This window comes from Carassius auratus, chromosome 49 (assembly GCF_003368295.1).
Source record: "Carassius auratus strain Wakin chromosome 49, ASM336829v1, whole genome shotgun sequence".
Classification (NCBI taxonomy): domain Eukaryota; kingdom Metazoa; phylum Chordata; class Actinopteri; order Cypriniformes; family Cyprinidae; genus Carassius; species Carassius auratus.
Window position 1 is genome coordinate 13,221,964 of NC_039291.1, and position 24,089 is coordinate 13,246,052.

At 37.2% G+C, this 24,089-nt stretch overlaps 1 protein-coding gene across 1 annotated transcript in view; it reads left to right on the top strand.

Annotated features, from left to right (window-relative positions):
• The window catches only part of LOC113066300 (mitogen-activated protein kinase kinase kinase 3-like), a 65,196-nt gene that overhangs the window by 989 nt on the left and 40,118 nt on the right, over positions 1-24,089 (top strand). Inside the window, exons 2-3 of the mRNA XM_026238172.1 lie at positions 11,528-11,611; positions 12,545-12,589. Of these exons, the coding sequence (XP_026093957.1) occupies positions 11,593-11,611; positions 12,545-12,589 (64 nt within the window). The 5' untranslated portion in view covers positions 11,528-11,592. The remainder of the gene's footprint in view (positions 1-11,527; positions 11,612-12,544; positions 12,590-24,089) is intronic.

A 24,089-nucleotide genomic window follows, 5' to 3' on the forward strand; every position in this document is an offset into this window, starting at 1 on the left:
CAATCAGATAAATGTTGTTTATAATTATTAATAAGTTGTAACATGCTATCTCAAGCTAATTGAAAAGTAAAATGGTTGACCTTTTATAGTGCATTTACACACAATATATAAATATATATATATATATATATATATATAAATTATATATCTGCAAAAATCCAATTCTCAATTATCATTTGTTTAAAGGGGTCATAAGATGTTGCTAAAAATAACATTATGTTGTATATTTGGTGTAATGTAATGTGTTTATGCAGTTTAAGATAAAAAAAACATTATTTTCCACATAATGTACATTATTGTTGCTCTTCTATGCCCCGCCTTTCTGAAACGCGTTGATTTTTACAAAGCTCATCATTCTGAAAAGTGAGGTGCATGCTGATTGGCCAGCTTACCAGTGCATTGTGATTGGCTGAATACCTCAAGCATGTGACAGTTTGTTACGGCGCTTAACCTACTGTGATGCCGTCTACCGGCACGACTAGAAAAAAAAAACAATAACCCCAGTCTGGACTCTGCTTCATCCACCGTGAAAGCCGATCCACAGCGCAAAGATAATGTATTTCCTCAGCTACCAGAATGGATCCACTCTTGGCATGACGAAGCGGATATTGTCCTATTTGGAAAGCTAAACAAAGTAGTTTCGCTTTTAAAACGGAAAAAAACACAGCATCTCAACAACCTTCTTTATGCACCAAGAGCTTGTAACACTCCAAAGAGAAAGGAAAAAGTTAAATTGCTTCATATGACCCCTTTAATGTACCAATATAAAGCTTTTATCTTCTTTATTGAAATATAGCTTATTTAAAAATAAATTTACTATATGTATGTGTTCAAGTAATGTTTAATAGTAAAAGTTAACTGCATCACAGTAGGGCCATTTGGAATGATCTCTAGACTATATAAAGCTATTCTATAAACTACAGTTAAGAATATATAAATCCAGAGCCGAAACTGTAGACATGCAGCCACAACAATGAAAAAGGAGCTTGATGGGATGTGCTGGAATGTCCTGCTTTTTCTGGCACTTGACCTTCAGTGACTTATTGTCCCCTTGAAATATCTTGAGTTTATGTTTGTTTCCTGAAGATCCCTCTGCTTAATGAGTTATTGAATATAGGTCGGTGTTTTTGCAATATGTACAGGTCTATCTCAGCCAGACAATATGCCAAGAATGTGTCTTACGACATGAGGAAGGAATTTAGATGAACTTCATTGCAATTATTGTTTACATTGAACTGAAGCCACCAACCAAGCCTTACTGAGTCATAATGTTCACGTAAGATTCAGGTACAGTGATGTTCATGCATAAACAGCCTTTCATAGCTATTGATGTCAAGTTTAGGTCATAACATCCCAGCAGATTGCTAGCAAAAATGCAATAGAAATACAAAATGAGTTGGATGGGATCTAGTGAGTCACTTGACCTTAAACTTCATCATCCTCAGATAGGCTAGCTACACACCCCTGGAGCCAAATTCTCAGGGTCTGTGTTTATATATGCTCTGGTTAGGAGCATCTTGAGAGGAAATTGAGTTCGCCCTCCCAAATAATGGGAGGAAAAATTATTAGTCTGTCAGTTTGAACATTAGACCCCTAAAGATTTAAGTATTCCGAAAATTTGAGCGCCTGCCATCACACACAAGTCTTCATGTCCAGTGGAAGATCTGTTCAGAGCACACAGCAACATTTCGATGCAAATCTGTTGACTTAATTTGACCCTAGCTCATATTTTCCGGAATCCCTAAAGGACTATTTTAGGAGAGAGATGTTGAAATCTTTGATAAATGACCACGTAAGATTTGGATGTTGGAGAAATGTGGTATTTTATCCTGTTGCCTCAGAGAACTTCTTTGTTTGTGGCTGTAAGTTGAAGTGTTGTCTGGTCAGCCACAGTTCTTCATGATGGAACATTAATTTTGGGCCTGATCTCAGCGTTAGGATGATTAGACACAGAGGAAATCCAAGCAGTCTTTTTGCTTGGTTGAGTTGGACACGCATACGCCAAAGAGATAAGGGCCAGTGGTCAGTGTGATCTGAGTGGCTTCTGCAGGCTCTTTCTCTAAAGCTGTGGAAATAACAGTGGTGGTTCTTCGACTCAAGTTCAGTTTTGATAAATTTGGGTCAGGGATTTCCAGTTCAGAAATGGTCTATTATCTCTGTAAAGTGTACACTGAAGAAACCATCCACTTGTGTGTTAATTAAAAATAGTTTTCCTGGATTGTGATATCCGTGCATTCAATGGTTTCTTATTTAATTTCATCCTGTTAAGCGCTTTGGTAGTTCCCTGTTTTAATGAGATGAAAGGAAGCCCTGTAATTGGGTCCTGTGTGTCTAACAAGATGAAACACAGGTGAATTGCCCCTATTTGAAAGAGTAGAGAAGCATTTAAAACGAAAATGTGATGTTTATCTGCTTACCCCCAGGGCATCCAAGATCTAGGTGACTTTGTTTCTTCAGTAGAATTATAAAGAAAAGTTTTTAAATCAAACCGTAGCAATCACAGATTTGAGAGTGAAAAAAACAAACAAAACCAAATGAAACCCTGCGGATCGTGACGACACATTGATGTGTAAAGACACAAAACGATCAGTCTGTGCAAGAAACTGAACAGTATTTATATTGTTTTTTACCTCAGATTTTCACCACAATGTCTGAACTGTCCTGCGTTCTTAACAGCTGGCGACTGACGTATCATCTTGCTTTACGGCGGATCACAGACTTAAAAACGGCATCACCACCACCTATCTCTCAAGTGGACCAATGACACTCCTCATTGAGATTGTAGACAGAGTGATAGAAAATCTATTGAGAACGTGCTCAGGACACAATGATCTTTGTAATGTTTTGTCATGAGCCGCACGGTTTAATTTGGTTTGATTTGTGTATGTTTTTTGACTCTCAAAGCTGTGATTCCCATTGTCTGTGGGCCCAACTTAGACTGAACAGTTGTTAAAAGAACCATTTAGTCTTAAACTAAAGAACTTATTTCCACTATAAAGAACCCTTTATGAAATCCAGTAGAAACAATGTTGCCTTTCCACGAAAGGTTCTTTATATAGTCTAAAAAGGCTCTTTAGATTAATTAAATATTCTTTACAGGAAAAATTGTTTCTTTAAGAACTGTTCACTGAAAAGTTATTTTGGAAACCGGATATGGTTTTTCTATGGTATCACTGTCAAAAGCACCCTTGGATCCTCTATTAGTAAAGATTCTCTGAATGTTAAAGCTTATTCATGGAACCGCAGCTGCAGATAAAGAACATTTATTTTTAAAAGTGCATGATATTCTGGTCCTAAATATGGCTGGGGTCTTAAAGCCACACGATTTGAGCCATTATTATTCGTGTCTGTATAGCACAAACAATGATGGATGATTGATGTGTCAAAGCTCAAACCTTTACCCCAAGTAAATACAATAGTAATAGTGATGTTTGCTATCAAACATGACTAATAAAGTTACCTCCATGTCAAAGAGAGCTCTCGGTGATTACTCTGAATTTTGGGGTTTGTTTTGTTTATCAGTGTCAGGTGTTACTGGGGTAGTAATTGAAACCTTGATGTACTCTGTTACATGTCGAATTGTTCTTGACTCTACTTGCGAAAGCATCAATCAACTCCAAAAGCGAGTGAAACGTATCAGATCCCCCTTTTAACCTGTCATGAGTGGGGCTGAAAGCTAAAGTGGTCTCACTGCAGGCACAGTGAAGGGTAATCATTGAGATTCCACTGACGTTCAGAGCAGATTTCTGCCATTGTGATGATTTCAGCTGCCCTGGGGACATCTGCTATCATATATTAACACAAATGAGCAAGTAAAAATAAGAAATGTTGTGCATGTGCGTGGGGGTTTGTGAGTGAGTGACGTTCTACAATGATAACAACATATTATTGTGCAGATGGTGCTTGTTGTCTGTCTCTCAAAATGATTCCTTTTGTGAAAATAATCAATGATTGCCGTAAGACTACAATTCCATCATGATGCCTTTTTTTGAGTTGAGCTCGCTGGGTGGGGGATGAAATAAAATATCTAAAATTAAAAATAAACAAGGTTTTAATTAATATTATTGTTACCGTAATGAAGAAAAAAAGCCTAATTATAATAATACAATTCTTTAAGAATGTTATTAAGTATTAGTTTTATTATATTTATTATTGTTTTTTTTTTTTCTTAGTAAAAAAAAGATATTGTTTTAACCTAACTGCTTAGTAATATTTGGAATGTATTGCCTGCCAAAATCAAGGTTAAGTGATGCAACCAACATGCAGAAAAGAACAGGAAATGATATCATCAACTGTGTCTAAAAATGAGTGTGTGTCAAGATCAGTGCGTCTTTAAAATAAATAGATCTTTTTTATAACATGTCAAGTTTAGTTTTGGCTGTAAAATGTCTTTATGCATTTAATTTATGTACAATAATGTATTAAAAAAAGTTTTATTTTATTTTTTTAAACATTAAAATTCCTACCACAAGTATATCAAAACTTAATTTTTGATTAGTAATATGCATTGCTAGGAATTAATTTGGACAAGTTAAAAGGTCATTTTCTCAGTATTCAGACTTTTTTGCACCCTCAGATTCCAGATTTTCAAATGGTTGTATCTTGGCCAAATATTTTCCCATTCTAATAAACTATACATCAATGGAAAGCTTATTCAGTTTTCAGATGATGTGTAAATCTCAATTTCATAAAAATTACACTTAAGTCTGGTTTTGTGGTCCAGGGTCACATATGGTTTATGCCTTAGAGTTCCAGACCAAGGTGTGTACTTTGGCAATGAATCTATACTGCAGAATGGATTGTCTGCTAAGGGAGTGTGCTGTTGCAGTTTCTGTGTCAATGTGCTTATATGCGCATGTGTGTGTGTGTCACCCATGAAAAAAACCTAATGCAGAAAAGTAGATTATGTGCCCAGGGTGTGAGATTGGCTTGGCATTACACAAGTAAGACTCTCCTCGGTGGTCCCAAGAAAGAATTGGTTTTAGCGAAGCTGTTGCTGTGTCATTTCCAAGAAAAGCTGCCACCACAACCTGTGAGTCACAGAGTTGCTAACAAATGAGTGTTGTCGGTAAACGCTGACCTGTTGGGTTTACCCACTGCTGGATCTGTGAATCTAACCGCACTCACTGGGGCAACAAATGAAGAAGGAAAACTCCAGATTTTGTTGTTAAGATGATGTGTGTGGGTGAACCTGTGAACCTATTTTCAGTATGGATTTAATCATAAAGGTTATATATCATTTTTGCCAAGGTACTTAGGGTTAGTTCCCCCAAAAATCGAAATTATGTCATTAATGACTCACCCTCATGTCGTTAAGACCTCCGTTCATCTTCGGAACACAGTTTAAGACCATCAGATTTAGTCTGAGAGCTCTCAGTCCATCCATTGAAGCTGTGTGCACGGTCTACTGTCCATGTCCAGAAAGTTAAGAAAAACATCTTCAAAGTAGTCCACGTGACATCAGAGGGTCAGTTAGAATTTTTTTAAGCATCAAAAATACATTTTGGTCCAAAAATAACAAAAACTACGACTTTATTTATCATTGTCTTCTCTTCCGGGTCTGTTGTGAGAGATACGAATCATTCAATGTAACCGGATCTTCTTGAACCAGTTCACCAAATCGAACTGAATCATTTGAAACGGTTTGTGTCTCCAATAAGCATTAATCCACAAATGACTTAAGCTGTTAACTTTTTTAATGTGGCTGACACTCCATCTGAGTTTAAATAAACCAATATCCCGGAGAAATACATTTACTCAAACAGTACACTGACTGAACTGCTGTGAAGAGAGAACTGAAGATGAACACCGAGCCGAGAAAGATAAAGAACAAATGATTGTCTCGCTCTCGTTATATTTATCTTTTAAAAAAATATATATATTGTGGTAGTTTTTTTTCTATGGTATCGAAAATGGTATCAAATATCGATATTTTTCAAGGTATCATATCGAAGTTTGAAATTCCAGTATCGACAACAATATACCTTGGCTTGACTTTATTTGGAGGAGTGATGTAATATGTTGAAAAGAATTGTCCACCCTTGAAGATAGTGGTGAATGTCAGCCAACCTGAACCTGTTACAGTTATGAAAGTGTCACTAAACTGAAATAATTTAACTACTTTTAACTAAATGCTCAGTTTGCCAATTTCTCGTTCATTGGGTTCCCACATGGTGTGACTTTAAAAACAAAAAGAAAAAAAAACCCTGGGATCATTGTTGAGTCAAGCCAAGCTGCACAGGCTTCAGCAAATGAGGGTTTGACAGAACGTCAGAACATTCTAGAGAGTAAGCGTCAAGTGTGTGTGGCGTGAATGGCAGGTTGTGCGGTGGGTGCATGGGTAAGAGGGCCACTCTCTTACTGCGTGGAGTGAGTGAGCAGATGGGCTGGAGAGCTGGCGGTTGGTGCCAGACGCAGCGAGGGCAGAGGGGTTTATTGAGATGCTCGCCGCCATGTTGGAGGGCCACCTACTTTTTGGCAGCACATCAGTCCCTCTGTGCTTAAATGTGTTTATAGCAGTCGCAAGGTCAGTGTGTTCACGTGTGTTTCTTTTTAAATGGATTTTGAGGTGCCAAGTTGAAGATGTGATAGACCCTTGAATTTAAAGAGATGCCCATAATGCAATTGAATTTTTATACCCATTGTTGGTGTGTATATGATTAATTCAATTTTTTTATATTTTATTGTTTACATTTTTTATGATTATTACAATCAGCCCATATTAGATATTTTTTTTAATGTGTTCCTATGGCTCAAGCGGTAGAGCATTGCAACATTGCATTGCACAGCGCAAGGTTGTGGTTTCGATCCCCAGGGAACACATGCTAGGTAATAAATATTAGCCTGAATGCACTGTAAGTCGCTTTGGACAAAACTGTCTACTAAATGCATCAATTTAATTTAATTCCAATTTGAAGTTAATATTTTTAAAAAATGAATAATTTAACATTATTTTATTTTTTCATAAAGTACATTATAATGCAAAATATAAATGTAAACATATCAATTTTAATATAAGTGTTCATATATAAATTTAAATGTAAACATTCTTGGTTTGTTTATTACTAAATAGTATTTTTAACATTTTTAATTGAAAATGTGATATTTTCATTAGTCCATAATATAGATTTTTTTTATTTATATATATAAATATATTTATTCGTGAATGCTCAGATTTATAGATCACCTAACATTCACTTAAAATTAATCTTTAAAAACACTAACAAATAAAAAAAAACACTTATAAAACACCAATTGTTAAATGCAATCTTCTAAAAAAGTCTTATGCATTTAATGTTTTCTTTTTTTCTGTAATTATAGGTTCATGAGGTAAAAAAAAACAAGAGTTTGTAATCTTCTCATTAACAAAATGTATTAATTTTTTTCCACTAGTGCTGTTTTTTGGTGTGTGTGTGTGTTCTACCAAATATTCTTCCTCAAATGCTTCTCGAGATCTTGGGATCTTGTGTGTTTTGTGTGCTGTGCGCTGTGTGCTGCTCTGCCCTGCTAGTGTGCACTAAGCATACATCTTGGCTCGAGCTCTGGAAACTTACAGCAAACCCTTTGTGTTTCTGTCAGGAGCCCAGGACATTTTTTTGCGCTGACTGTTTCTGCAGAAACTCGGGGACCATCCAAGCTTCAGAAACAAAGAAGGAAAAATAAAGAGCATTGAATGAGGCTTAGAGACCGAAAAATATCCTCTAAGATATGCAAGGAGAGGAGGTGTGGCTAAGTTTAGGTTCCCACTGAGCCAAACTCCACCAGGAACTGGTAACTGTGTATCATTTTAAAGGAATGTCTGTAAAGCCATTATGTCTTTTCCTTTTACACTATTAAAGATTATTTTATCAGAGACTTTCTGTTATTAAACGTATAGGGCACAAAGTTAGTGTTTGCAACTTCAGCCGTTTGCAGTCTTTTTGCTTGTTTTGGATGCAAGATAGCATCTTCAGTATCAGTTTTTCCTTATTTACAAACATATGAGACATTCAGATATAGACAGTCGCAATAAAAAAAAAAGTGTAAATGTGAGTGGATCTTAAGCAGAACTTTCCATCTTGAGGCTGAGTTGTTGTTGCTGTAAGTTTTTTTTTTTTTACGTTTCATTCCTGAACAGTAACATTAGCTAATATGTCAAAGGCCTTTAGTTGCTTAAAAGTTATCCTGGAGTCCTTTGCAACTTCACGGACTATAGCCTTGTCTTGCAAATGATCTTGGTTGGTCGACCACTTCTTGGGAGAGTCACGGTGGTCTTGAATCAACATTTCTACACGGTCTGTCTTGACTGTGGATTTATGGAGTCCAAACTCTTTAAGAGATGGTTTTGTAACCTATTCCAGCCTGATGAGTAACAGAAACTATTTTTCTGAGGACCTTCCAGTTATTACTTGTTCTTGGCATGATACATTTCCACAAACACCATCAGACTTTGATAGAAAAAGTTACTTGAATCGTGTTGTAGTTACTTTTTACCGTTTAAGACAGCCTGATGTTTTTCTTAACCGTATAGTACAGGTGCTGGTCATTAAATTAGAATATCGTCAAAAAGTTGATTTATTTCACTAATTCCATTCAAAAAGTGAAACTTGTATATGATATTCATTCATTACACACAGACTGATATATTTCAAATGTTTATTTCTTTTAATCTTGATGATTATAACTGACATCTAAGGAAAATCCCAAATTCAGTATCTCAGAAAATTAGAATATTACTAAGACCAATACAAAGAAAGGATTTTTAGAAATCTTGGCTAACTGAAAAGTATCAACATGAAAAGTATGAGCATGTACAGGACTCAATACTTAGTTGGGGCTCCTTTTGCCTGAATAACTGCAACAATGCAGCGTGGCATGGAGTCGATCAGTCTGTGGCACTGCTCAGGTGTTGAGAGTCCAGGTTGCTCTGATAGTGGCCTTCAGCTCTTCTGTATTGTTGGGTCTGGCATATCGCATCTTCCTCTTCACAATATCCCATAGATTTTCTCTGGGGTAAAGGTCAGGCGAGTTTGCTGGCCAATTAAGAACAGGTATACCATGGTCCTTAAACGTGGTACTGGTAGCTTTGCACTGTGTGCAGGTGCCAAGTCCTGTTGCAAAATCAAATCTGCATCTCCATAAATTTGGTCAGTAGCAGGAAGCATGAAGTGCTCTAAAACTTCATGGTATACGGCTGTGTTGACCTCGGACCTCAGAAAACACAGTGGACCAACACCAGCAGATGACATAGCACCCCAAACCATCACTGACTGGAAACTTTACACTGCACCTCAAGCAACGTGGATTGTGTGCCTCTCCTCTCTTCCTCCAGACTCTGGGACCCTGATTTCCAAAGGAAATGCAAAATTGACTTTCATCAGTGAACATAACTTTGGACCACTCCGCAGCAGTCCAGCCCTTTTTGTCTTTAGCCCAGGCGAGATGCTTCTGACGCTGTTTGTTGTTCAAGAGTGGCTTGACACAAGGAATGCGACAGCTGAAACCCATGTCTTGCATACGTCTGTGCGTTGTGGTTCTTGAAGCACTGACTCCAGCTGCAGTCCACTCTTTGTGAATCTCCCCCACATTTTTTAATGGGTTTTGTTTCACAATCCTCTCCAGGGTGCAGTTATCCCTATTGCTAGTACACTTTTATTCTACCACATCTTTTCCTTCCCTTCGCGCCTCTATTAATGTGCTTGGACACAGAGCTCTGTGAACAGCCAGACTCTTTTGCAAGGACCCTTTGTGTCTTGCCCTCATTGTGCAAGGTGTCAATGGTCGTCTTTTGGACAACTGTCAAGTCAGCAGTCTTACTCATGATTGTGTAGCCTAAACATTCGACTGAGAGACCATTTAAAGGCCTTTGCGAGTGTTTTGAGTTAATGAGCTGATTGGAGTGTGGCGCCAGGTGTCTTAAATACTGAACCTTTCCACAATATTCTAATTTTTTGAGATATTGAATTTGGGATTTTCCTGATTTGTCAGTTATAATCATCAAAATTTAAAGAAATAAACATTTGAAATATATCAGTCTGTGTGTAATGAATGAATATAATATACAAGTTTCACTTTTTTAATGGAATTAGTGAAATAAACATTTTGATGATATTCTAATTATATGACTAACACCTACCTGTATATGACACCCTAGACAAAAGCTTGTCATGTCAACCCCTTTTTACTTCAGCTGTTTTTGAAATCACATCCCATCAGCCGCAGAAAGTGCTGTTTACTCAAGCCTCATCCTTTCCAGCAAGGCAATTTGACATAATCACTCCAAGAGTCATCAAGAAAGACCAGCCTCTCCGCAGCACCACCGCTATAATAATTTTTTTTTTTTAACAGGCAGACACCGATTGCTCCAATTTGTATAGCTATTTTCCGTGGAATTGTTCAGAACCTTGTCGTTAATGCTCTTGTACTTTGACCCTGTCAAATTCAATGTTCTTTAGTGATTTTCTGGCGACCATAATTGCTCTTCTTTCTGTGATATCTCCGGGCAACTCGTCAATATTGTTGTGTAAAGCTGACAATTATAAATGGAGAAAAAAAATTGATCTCATTGTCTTGCCTTTCATGTGTCAGAATCCGAAAAACTGCTCTCAGATTAGCCTGTGGCTGCTGGTGACAGATTCAGAGTCTGGCATTTAAAGCTCTCCGACTCGTCTTTGAAGAGCTCCGTGGTCGCTACCTTTAGCGTTTCCCTCCACTTTATCCCGCTCGATTTGGCTTAACAATGTCTCAAGGGCAAGAGGGCACTTTCTGTCTTCAAAGACACCACGAGTGTCTCTCTCCTCTGAAGAATGACATGAAATAAGATTGGGAGATGATGGCTGCGTTTGCTGTTGGCAGTCAGACACACTGTGGCCAGTTATGATTTCTTTACAGTGGGCCGTTATGACTAGAACTGCTCTGTGACATAATGCGAAAGACATATGTTATTTGAAGGGGTTCTTTCACAATCAATTTTTTTTAAATTTTTATATCAAGCTGAATTCTTTTAATTGAGGCAGATTATTAGCACAGATATACTTGAGTCAACTGAAAATGTAATTACAATTAATTAGTCATTTGCAGGTGTCCTTACTTTTTCAACCTAACCTGTATTTAATGAAAAAATATGTTTTAATAAATAACAAGATATAATAAAATATGATAAAATGGCAAATAAAAATATGATATAATAATATGATAAAATGTAAATACTTTGAATTTATAATAATAATAATAATACTTTAAGATTGTTTTTGAGGCTTTCTCTTTATAATATCTGAGCGAGGAATTGTATTCTTAATATATTGTAATCTATTTAAAAAAAAATTATATATAGTACAAAAAAGCAAGTCATTTTCTGTAAATTGTTCAATTGAGTGGAGACACACTGAACCATGAATGTTATGTAAATCCTCTGCGAGGTTGAAGCATTGGCAGATGCGTGCAAGGGGTTATTGAGTCTCTGTTATTACCACTTTCATCTGTTTGTTAGCATTTCAAGTTAATTATGTCTCTAATTTACTAATTCACTCTGTTTATGTTGTGTTTGCAGACTGGAGATTTTCCCTGATGAAAGGAGTCGAGCGCTCAGCTCGAGTTCACTAGGGTCACTTCCGGATGATGACAGTAAACATGGGTACGCTGTCCACTCTCTCTCTCCTGGTCTCAAACACAGGCTTCTTCCTCCTCATAGCATACACACTTCCTGTAAACAGTTCCTCACAGCAAGAGAGAAAAAAAAAAGAGAGACACTGCTACAGAAACATGTTTAAACACATTCCTAACTTGGCCCATTTTGGGATCATTTGTTTTTAAAGCTCTGTTGTCGTAAAATGCCTCAGCAGTTCTCACAGACGTTAAACATCAATACATAAACATCAAAATAATATTTCTACATAAATTGCCTGTTTTTCTTTTTTAAAGTTAGTGCATTGTATCAGGGGACATAGTAAAAATTCAACATCTTCTCTAACCATCGTAGTGAAATTATAAAAACAAAAACAAATCCCCTGTGTGTTCATTTTAATAGTTGGAAGCCATATGATTTGCACCCTGAAAAATTGTGATTTTAATATATTGTTTACACAGGATAGTCAAAGTTATGCATTCTAGAAACTGACTGGTTAATAACCCTCCTGGCAGTGCTGTAACTTACATCATCAAAGGTTATTGTGACACTTTTTTCCGCATATTTGACCTGCGACGTGCCAGAGCTCTTTTAATGCACGCCGCATTATGAGTACATAGAGAAGTGTAGCTGAATCCTGAGGAAATGTTGCTTTGTTTTTGTTGTTGTTGCATGACAACCCTACCTATGGTGTCATTTTATTATTGAGCATTAGATTCAGATGAAGTTTATCAGTCATAAACATCGGTGACATTCTTGAAATAATATAGTTCAAGATCACTGACAGCATGCTTGTCAAAGAAAAGTAAGAATCACACATTTCATAACAACTTGAAGAACCTATGAACACATCTTTGTGATAAAAAATAAAAAAAATCTAACAAATGTATGCAATGTACTTCTGTCATTTTAATACTCTTGACTTTGTGGCTATTTTGACAGATGGCGGTCTCCAAAATGGACCCGGACAGCACAAGAATTCACAAGGTTTGAAGTATTTTTTTTTTTAACTATTCTTTGACTCTTTAATCAGAACTGCTGAAAATGGAGGATTCCAGACAGATGTCAGTATCCCTGGGGAGTGTGCGGTGTCCTTTTCTAGAAATGCCACAGTAATGACATGGTGGCACAGTTACCACAGCAAAAGCAAACACAAACACACCTCTGAAACTTACATCATCAGAATTATTCTCTCGTTGAACATTAACTCACTGTTTCAATAGTGCACAACTGTTCGAGGCGAGTCTCTTGGAGCTAGTCAAAAATGTGTGGTCATATTTCACCACAAAATGAAAAAGAAATGATATTTGCATGAAGAAAATGCCACCTTTTTTTAGAATATTTTGCATTGAGGCATTATTTTCATGTCAGTTGTGCACATTTCACCACCAATTTATGTTATCATAATGTAAAATACAATCTCATTATCATTACCATAATGCAGAAAATAATGATGTATTATTTAAATTGTAAAGTATTTAAATATGACTAGCATTTGTTGTCTTGTCTTTTAATATGTGGATGTAAATAATCATTGTGTTCAGATTAGCGTTGTCACAATACCAAAATTTTGACTTTGATATGATACTGAACCGATACAAATGACAAAAATTAATTTAAAAGAGAAAGAAATCTCTCACTTGACCAGTGTTCCTGTCCTGCTTTTTGAGTATTTCCTCCCCCTTAAAAAGAGTTCTTTTTTTGAGTTATTTAGCAATTAATAGCACTTTTTAATATCTAGGACCCTATAATACACCCGGCGCAATGCGACGCAAGGCGCAGCGTAAGTATTTTTGCTAGTTCCAATCCAGTGCCGTTCGCATTTTCCCATCCAGTGCCACGTCGTTTAATTAGCAAATACGTTTGCGCTCACTTTTTACGCCCATGGGTGTGCTGGTCTAAAAAAGAGGTGTGTTCAAGCGCATTGATAGTGCTATGCTATTTTAAGGAGCTGAAAATAGACTGCGCGATAGACCAGCTCAAACCTGGTCTAGAGTCTGGTGCAATGTTTTTTATTTGTTATTTAAAGAGCGTACACGCTGCATATTAAACACAAGGACGCACAGCAGCACACAAACATTAAAATAGGGCCCCTAGAGTGTCCCGCGTTTTATATTCTCATTCATGCATGTTTCTTATTTACTCCCAAATTGTCCACATTTTTTTTGCAGTTCTGTGCTGCATGGATATATATATATACAGTTTGGTATGGCCATTGAGAACGCAGTGAATTCAATGCTTACCAGCAACTGTTTAGTTAACCGACATTCTTCTAAATATCTACTTTTGGGTTGAACAGAAGCAAGAAATTCATACAGGTTTGAAGCAACTTGACTGTAAGTAAATGATGACAACATTTAGTTTTTGGTTAAACTATCCTTTTAATTGTCATGAAAATAATAACAGATAATAAAAATGACCCTAAAAAGAGAGACGGAGGAGCGCCGCGTGTTGCTCTGATCTTGTTGAATGCTTTAGTGGTGATATGTGGTGCAGCACTGGGGAAATCCCCTCTATTTCTTCATTGACTTCAGCTCTGATCCCATCAGAGGCTTCTTCCAGCTCGCCCTGCCAGTAGAATATCAGTGCAAACAATCACGCAACAGCCCTGAGAACCCTTTTCCACACGTTGAGCTCTTGATTCATGATGTCAAAGACCGATGAAGTAACATAACATACTGTCAGTATTAATTAAAACAAAAGATTGTGGGTTTAGATGAAGTTTGTGTTTATAGTTGGAGGTGTAGTACTTCATGGTGGTGTTCATGGGACGTTTTGGTTCAGAGACCTTGGCTGGATTTAGCGTCTGTGGTTTGTATACAAAATGTGTGTGTGTGTGTGTATACATCACTGTTTGTTGGAGGCTGTGTTTGGATTGAATGATGTCATTGTTTTTTTTTGTATCAAATATTTAGATAGATGAGGTTTTCTCAAACAGCTAGCCTCATATCAGTTTTCTCTAGCTTACTTCCTTTAACCTTTGTTTGTCGTTGTGTTCCTTTTCATCTATTTTAAAAATGATCATCTGTCATCATGTCAAGTCAGTCTTCTTTGAGAAATATAATGGAAACATTGTCACTCAACCAGTCTGAAGGATTTCCACCAGATTGCCGTAGTTTTATCACAGTAGATCATCTTATCTTCACATCAGTATGATGAAGCAATAGAGGGATGACGATCCTTGTACTATTGCGTCATTCCCGTCGGAGCACCACTTTACACTGTTTACAGATGATACAAACCGCAAACACATAAGCGTGAGCAGAGTTTCTGTGTTTCTGATTTCTCTTACTCTATCTGTTACATTTGATTTGATTAGATTCCATTGTTTAATCAATATTCAGTTTGATTTTATTTATTTTATGTTCTGTGCAATTCGATACATTCTGTTATTTTGTGTTCTGTTAGATTGATTAGGATTAGGATTATTTTACTAAAACAGGTTACGGTCTGAATTTGTCAGTGTTATTGACCTCAGAAATATGCAAAACCACAACATTAACCCAGGGTTTATAATTTACAGTATGAAATCTTGAATCCTGACTAACTTGGATTAAAAATTAACCCAGGTTTTCGTATGATCATTGTAAATCATGAATCAAGATAAGACTGACCATACGTTAACAATTTAAAATTGATTTGAGTTTATTTGGGTACATTCTGTTCTTGTCCCATGCAGACCATTGGTGAGTAAAGCATGAAACAGACACTGTCAATGATGCGTTATAGTTTCTCATTTCGGAAGCTTGCGACAGATGGAGGTGTTCTGCATTCTTGTTATATTTGTTATCTCAGTGTTTAATAAAGCATAACATAATGGCACATATTACCTTACCTCAACACTATTATGTGTTTGTTTCTTGTTTTAAGTTACTTGCATCATACTCTAAAATAGTAAGATGTCTGGACAATATTTAGATTTTTTTTGTACCTGCAGGTGTGATTGAGCGCAGGTTTTCACTCTTCCTTGTACTGAATGGAGTGTTTATGCCATTGTGTAATAAGCAGCTGCTGAGGGTTTGACATTTACGCATGACTTGGTTTTTCTAACCTCAACGTGAAATGCATGGCAGATATCGACTGAAGCCACTTCTGCAGGTGCTCAGCGGATAGAAAAGTTGAAGGTGGTGCTCTGTCGTGACTAACAGGGGTCGGCAGAGGTGCTACAGTGGCTCGTTTGATTATGGGACAAATTGAGCTAAATTTAATTGCACCTCCTGAATGCATTGTTGGATGTCTGTGTTGAAGTTAATTTTAAAAGAAATATGCATAACCCTAAATTTGGTCAGAACATAGAATACATTTTTAACTCTATATATACAGAAAATAAAATGACATTTTGTTTAGATTGGCACTAATATATTTTTTATATGGTGCAGCACAGTTTAAGTGCATTTAAATGATTAATTATTTGATAACATTAGTCAATAAAAATACAACTACCGGTACTCATTATTAGTTCATGTTAGCTCAAGTCCATAATGTTACCAGATAGTTACATTACTTTACAAAGTAATGTATTAGTAAATGCTTAGGTTAAATTAACAAAGATTACGGTAATAAATGCGTTTGAATTGTTCATTTTTTACCTGATGTAGTTAACCGATGGAGCCTTACTGTAAAGTGGCAACTTAAATTGGATTGTGGGTATACTACAGCTGATAAAACATTGTGCTTTGCACTCAAATATTGCATGCAAAGTGGCACAACTGTTTTTTGAATTCCCCCCTCAGTGTTTCAGGATCAGTATTGTTGAGGTTGTTTTGTAGAAACTGAGGCGCACTAGTGTGGCAGTATTAAGATAGAAATGAGGTCAGATGGAGAGAAAGAGATTGTGTGTTGTGAACCCTTTCTGAACCCTGTCTAATGGAGGATGTCACTGTGGAAGGACAGCTGCGGAGTGAGACTTGCACTTGTGTCAGAATCAAAGATCGCCCCCAGACTCCATCTCAGCGACCTTCTGTCTCACCCCGCACTCCTGTCCCACAATGCCTCTCTGCCTCCTCTGGGATGCAATAAAACCCCTCAAATACATCACTGTCATTTGCTGCACATGACCCAGCTTTACTTCTTGAAATCTGGGTTCAGCACCAGACAGTAATAATGTTGTTAGCTTGTTTAATGGAATATTTTGGCCAGAAATAAAAACTGTCATGTAATAGTGTTCAGAGTGCTATTCTTCATGTACTAAACATAAATGGCTCCAAATATGATAAAAAATAGACCATTATGTGGCCCAAAGATCTCATGTGCTCATCTGTTTGTCACTTAAAACTTTCAAATTAGTTCATAAGGCTAAATCATATGGACTATTTTTATGAGGTTTTGAGGGGCTCTTTGTTGTTTTTGCAGCTAGATTTCTTCATTATCAAAAGCAGACTGAACATGCTGCAAATTATCTTTTGTGTTCATTGACATGACATCAAAATTGACCTTGTTAATTTTCTTAAAATGAAACAACATTTCTTTATAAATCAAGAAGTTTTTCTCTGAAAGAGCATTCTTTTCCTGCTGACATCATTTAGTCTATGAGGTTCCAAAAGCCAAATAGCTGCTTTATAGTTATTGGTTTAAATGTGTGATTCACCCAAAAATTTAAATAGTCATAATTTACTCAACCTCCTCAAGTTTTTTTCCAAATCTGTATGAGCTTCTTCTTTTTTTTTTTTTTTTTTTTTTCTCTGATGAACAAAAAAGTGCATATTTTGAAGAATATGGGTATAACCAAACAATTGTTATACAAATACTATGGAAGTCAGTGGAGACCAGAAACTGTTAGTTATCCACATTCTTCAAAATATCATCTTTTATGTTATCATCAGAAGAAAGACGCTCGTGCAGGTTTAGAACAACTTGAGGTTGTGTAAATTATGACAATTTCCTTTTTTGGATTAACTATATTTTTAACAAACACACTTTCAGTCTGTCTGCATTATGGTATAAAACACCCACATTTAAAAATCTATGAAGTCTATTTTTTTTCTCATTACATATCCTGTTTCAGTTGGAAATGTTTAAGTTTGTTTACACAAGCTAGTTTTGGATGATTTGTTCATCATAGTGATTGTAAAAGCAGATCTGTATATTTTGCAAATGCACCACCAGTCCTGGCACTCTTCTGTACCAAGATCAATTACTATGATTAAGAATGACACGATGTCCATTGAGTAAGCCAAGGACGATAATTGTATTGTATTATGGATGCAAACAGAACTGAAGTGAAAGTGACATTCAGCCAAGTATGGTGACCCATACTCAGAATTTGTGCTCTGCATTTAACCCATCCGAAATGCACACACACAGAGCAGTGAACACACACACACACACACTGTGAGCACACACCCGGAGCAGTGGGCAGCCATTTATGCTGCGGCGCCCGGGGAGCAGTTGGGGATTCGATGCCGTGCTCAAGGGCACCTAAGTCGTGGTATTGAAGGTGGAGAGAGAGAGCTGTTCATGCACTACCCCCACCCACAATTCCGTCCGGCTCGAGACTTGAACTCACAACCCTTCGATTGGGAGTCCAACCCTCTAACCATTAGGCCACGACTTCCCCTTCAAAAAAATTTTTTTTTCACCCATTCACACACTCATTCATTCACCGAATGCGGTGTCTGCCATTCAAGGCGCCATCCAGCTCGTCGGGAGCAGCTGGGGTTAGGTGTCTTGCTCAAGGACACCGACACTTGGTCAGGTGGAGCCGGGGATCGAACCACCAACCTTCCGGTTTGTAGACAACCTACATGAACCACCGAACCACTGCCGCCCCATTTTTAAATTTGGTAACCGACTTACCAAATTTAAAAATGACTCTGCACTTGCTTCATCTCTAAGATTTGTGGATAAAAAGAAGTAAATAAATTGGCACCTAGGCACCTGAGACTAATAAGAGCTCTCTTCCATGATCACAGAGGGGAATGACCTTCCACTTAGACTTTAATTACGAGACACGCTTAATTGGACCCATTAGGGCCCCTTGATATGTTAATGTCTATTGCTCCCCATATCCCATTCAACGATGGCTGAGTATGTGGACTATTTTAATGTTTCACAGGCTGCCGCTGGTGTTCATATTCTTGTGTTTTTCTTGCACCGAGATTGCTGCAGTCATTCGTAATGTGATCCGGTTAAGAATTCAAGACACACATGAGCTGCTCCGGTACATTCTTTCCAGAACCCTTCCTTTGTCCTTCTGATAAAGCATTGAGGCTTTCATCCAACATACTGTAATAAAAATTTCCCGTTAATTGTTGGGTAAAACCTATTAGCTTTCGCTTTGCAAAGGACATGTTAAAACAAAAAACATGTTGTTTTTCAAATTTCTTGGTTGATTCAGTGCTTATGTTTATTTTTAGTTGACTGGCTCTTTGAAGCTCAGACTTGCTGAAATGCTAATCTTGTTTAATAGAAGTTGCATTATTAGAATTATCTCTCACACTAACACTGCGCTTGTCATGTAAAGTGTTTAATGCACCAAAGCAGAACAAGCCCATCAATGGGACCAAAACCTTTAGTGCTAATATAAAGCGATCTCTTGTGTCTGGCCACGTGTCCGTCCCTGTGCGCTCCCTCTCTCTGTTTCTCTCTCTCTCTCTGTGGCCTGTTGGTTTACATCCTTAATCACACTATAGAAAGAGGAGCACAGCAGCACTTTGCATCTGTATCTGCAGTGATGGAAAATAGATTGAATCAGGAAACAGAGGACCGGTTTGTCTACCGCACGGCATGTGACACTGTTTGAACATTGAGTGCTATGAATGACAACTTGGTATTCAAATGAAATGAGATATGAATGGGTTAGAGATCCAAACAGGACTTTTCTATTATAGTAGCTCAAGAGTTGCTTGAGATGAGTGTGTGAAAGACAACTCATTTGCACTTGGCTCTAAAATAGATGATGATTTCAACTAGAATTAGTGAACATGGTGTTAAGTAGATTTAAATCATATTTTAGTGCTGCTTTGTAGGGCAAGCATGAATATTTTTGCTCATAGTGATTTGAACGAACTGTGTGACTTCACAATAAAACTGGCGAAAAATTTCTTAGACTTACAGTACATTTAAGGAACTGATGACGATGGGCTGTTTTGACATTGCACAACTAGCAAACAACTAGAACACTGTTGAACCACTGAAAAAAAAAAAAACACCATAATGATAAAGAAACACCTAGAACACCCAAGCAACTGCATAGAAGCGCACTAAAATGAATTGTGCTAAATAGGCTAGTGACAAATGGTCAAAAAGTGCTTTAGTTTTCGAGATACCCCTACCGGAGGTAGAACTAAACCCAACAATGTTTTTCTTCATCTCTAAGGTCTCCCATATATGAAATGGATTCTTGGCTAAAAATATTTTACTGCTAAGATTGTTAAATTAACAGATATTGTCATACACCACAAAACCAATAAAGGACTAAAATATAGCCTGTCCATATGGGAGTTAAGGCATATAAACCAATGCAGATCAATCACACAAGCTCTGAGAGCTTTGAAACTTGACATGTTTGTAGTCAGGAACTTGATTTAACTACTAGAAAAGACTGGATGTGAATATCTTAATGTATGGAGTAAATAGAGACATGTAAACACATATCTAAAATAAGCGGACATGCACAAATTTAATATCTATGCAGAATGTTTTCATTTACTTTGTGCTTGCTTTGCCTGGCATTATCATAGAAACACATATGATGGCTTGTTGGAAAGGTGGGTTTGTGCTGAATCCAGCAATACCAAATATGTAAATATATAATAAAAGAGAAGTGTTCTGTCAGTCAATGTATGAGGTGTCCAAAATGAAAGAACGCTGGACAAAATAGCCTCAAGTCCAAATCACATTATCAGTGGTGAGAAGAATGTTGACAAATTCATCGTTACTGCAAAGTAACTTATATTAGGTAAGTGCTGATCTATATTTATGATACATTTAATAATGATACATTTCATAAGGCACAGTATACTATACAATTCATATGAACCACAGATCCAATTGAATCAGGTTAACACTGGAATGGAACACCTTTATTAAAATATCGTCACTGACGGGCAGAATCCTTGCATGTCCAAATTTTGTCTATTTCATATTTTTTCACAATTCAATGCTATTGGTCAAACCCCACGTGGTAAAAAATCTAAAGTGTTGAAAATAGATTGAGGGCAAATCTCTTAACTCCATTGGACACTTCAACTGTCTGAGAATCCTCGTAACGCCACCTCTTCTTCACTCCACGGCAAGAGGTTCCACGGCATTTTATGTCCTCAGGATTTAAAGTCGCAACGATTGAGAAATCCTCGTCGAGCAACACATAAAGCAAGTCTTAACTCTGATTTTATCTATTTTAAACTATGATATCAGTTATTGATGTATTTTAAATGTCTACTTATTACTAGGCAAGGCAAGGCAAGTTTATTTATATAGCACATTTCATACACAATGGTAATTCAAAGTGCTTTACATAAAATAAAGTAAAATAATCATGAAGAAAAATAAAAAAAAATAACAAGCAATTTTAAAACTTTTAAAATTATGAAAAAAACTACTTAACTAAAATGAATTTAAAAACAGTTGATTTGAAAATGATTTTACATTAAAAACTGTGAAAATATAGTGCAATCAGTTCGGACATTGCACAGTGCTCATTTAATAAATGCACAGCTAAACAGATGAGTTTTGAGTCTAGATTTAAATGTGACTAGTGTTTTAGCACATCTGATCTCTTCTGGAAGCTGATTCCAACTGCGGGCGACATAGTAACTAAAGGAGGACTCCCCTTGTTTTGTGTGAACCCTTGGTATTTCTAACTGACTCGATCCTAGTGATCTGAGTGCTCTGTTAGGTTTATATTCAGTGAGCATATCTGCAATATTTTTTCGGTCCTAGGTCCTAGGTCTTATATACGAGTAAAAGTACTTTAAAATCAATCCTAAATGTAACTGGAAGGCAGTGTAAGGACCTGAGGACTGGTGTGATATGCTCAGATTTTCTGGTTCTAGTCAGAATCATGGCAGCAGCGTTCTGGATGAGCTGCAGCTGTCTAATGGTCTTTTTGGGAAGGCCGGTGAGGAGCCCATTACAATAGTCCACCCTGCTGGTGATAAAGCCATGAACAAGTTTCTCCAAGTCTTGGCTGGAAACAAAACCTCTAATTCTTGCAATGTTTTTGAGATGATAGTATGCTGATTTAGCTACTGCTTTGACATGACTACTGAAACTCAGACCGGTCTCCAGAATCACACCAAGATTCCTGACATGATTTTTAGTTGTTTGACCCCTAGAGTCAAGGTATGCATTCACCTTGAACACTTCATGTTTGTTTCCAAATGCAATGACTTCAGTTTTTTCCTTGTTTAGCTGAAGAAAGCTCTGGCACATCCAGCTATTAATTTTATCAATGCATTGGCAGAGGGAGTCAATAGGCGGATCTTTTGTGACGTCATTGTTTATGTTTGTCGCGTTGCATCATGGGAATCGTGTGGCAGGAAACACCGCTAGATACCTGTAATTTGATTGTTTTGCACGTTTGGAGAAGGATTTAGAGAAGAGGATGGGTCACTCTTGCTGTGTAGTCGATTGTACGGTTAGTTGGGGGCCTGATAAAAAGTTTTTTCGAATTCCCTCCGAAAAGGATAGCGAAAAATGAAAGAAATGGTTGCGTGCAATTAGGCGATTGAACCTGGACGTTCCGAAGAAAGCCTGCAGCTTCTGATCGAGTTTGTGAGGCACATTTTGTTCATGGTAAGTCTTAGTGACTATGTATTTATAGAAGATTGAATAAAAATAAATAAAACTGAGTCAAATCAATCATATGTCATATGAGTCATATGTTTTCGCTTTCTGATTCAGGTGTCCCAAACCGCAATCCACAGCACCCAGACTATGTTCCTCACATCATTCTGTAGCTGTGCTTTGCTGCAAGCCTCACTAGTACATGCAGCATTTGTAAGTCCTATCCTGACAGCTGCTTCTACTTTAAACATTAAAGCTGCTACACGACTGCATGTTTCTCCAAGACTGGATTTGAAAGAAGGAGAAATGTGTAAGCTGTGATATACAATTTTTCACCATTAGTACAGACGCCATTGAAAGTCTCACACTGAAAACAACTGAATTGGTACAACAGTCACTACATTTTAAGTAAATAAATAAGTAAATAAGAACACTGATCAATGAAGACTTACCCGGCTTTGCAGTCGCAGTGAGCAGTGATTATTTCGCCGTTCTCTTTGGCGATCACCCACGGGAGATGCGAATCATGCTGTGACTCTGCTTGGCCAGGTCTAACCTCTGCTTTTAGCACGAACACTGCTTTCTGTTTGGCAGAAAAGATTGGCCCAACTTCGAGAAACAAAATAATCATAGGCCTTCAGACTTTTGAAAGCCTTTAATCTTTCATGAGTGAAGGGTCCAGGGGTTTCTATTAAATAAGAATAAATGTCTCCCCAGCAGATTGGTGGCCAAGACACGGGCGAGTCGGACCAACGTTTTTTGTCATCCCAGATCTCATATGGGCTTTGAATAGCTTCGATTTTGTCACCAATACAAATTTTGAGCTTCTCTCCAAACCTCCTCCGGTCTTCAGATGTTAAAGTGCTTATATATTGAGGATTTTGCCCGCTAAAGGCCCGTTCACACCAAGCACGATAACTATAAAGATAACGATAAAGATATAGTTCTAAAAATCGTTCTCAATATTAAAGAATAGCAGAGTCCACACCATAACTATAACGATAAAGGCACAGAGAAACGATATAGTTGGAATCACTTTCAGAACGATTTTTTCCCCCTGATGAACGATAAAACATTGCCAACCAATCAGAATCAATCCTGCTGTAATGAGCTCGAGAATTTAAAGCAGCAGACGTGCCGCGTCCGCTTAAAATACACAGACAATATCATTCGCTGATATGGACGCTAATATCGTTATCTTTATAGTTATCATGCTTGGTGTGAACGGGCCTTAACTCACTTGAAAGTGCTCGTTGCGTCTTTACAGCCCGCCATACTGTTTGTGTTGTTGCCACACAACCACTCGCGTATGAGTACAAAGATGTCATCAAAGATCCTCCTATTGGGCTGTAGTAATTTGGAGATAAGGCTAGGTAAATCTGGGTATCATCAGCATAGCTGTGATAGGCAATTTGGTTCTTTCTCATTATTTTACTTAGTGGAAGCATATACAGGCTAAACAAGAGCGGTGCAAGAATTGACCCTTGTGGCACTCCACATGTCATGGACGTCAACTTAGACTTATGCTCTCCTAGACTCACATAATAGCCTCTCCCTTCTAAGTATGACCTGAACCATTTGAGTACCATCCCAGAAAGCCCAACCCAGTTTTCCAGTCTCTGTAGAAGTATGTTATGATCGATAGTACTAGGGTTATTATTACTAGGCTTATTATACATGTGCATTGAAGTTTTAAAATGTATCTAATTTCTAATTCTACTTGTATTGAATTAAATGTTTTGGATACCAGCATTAAATT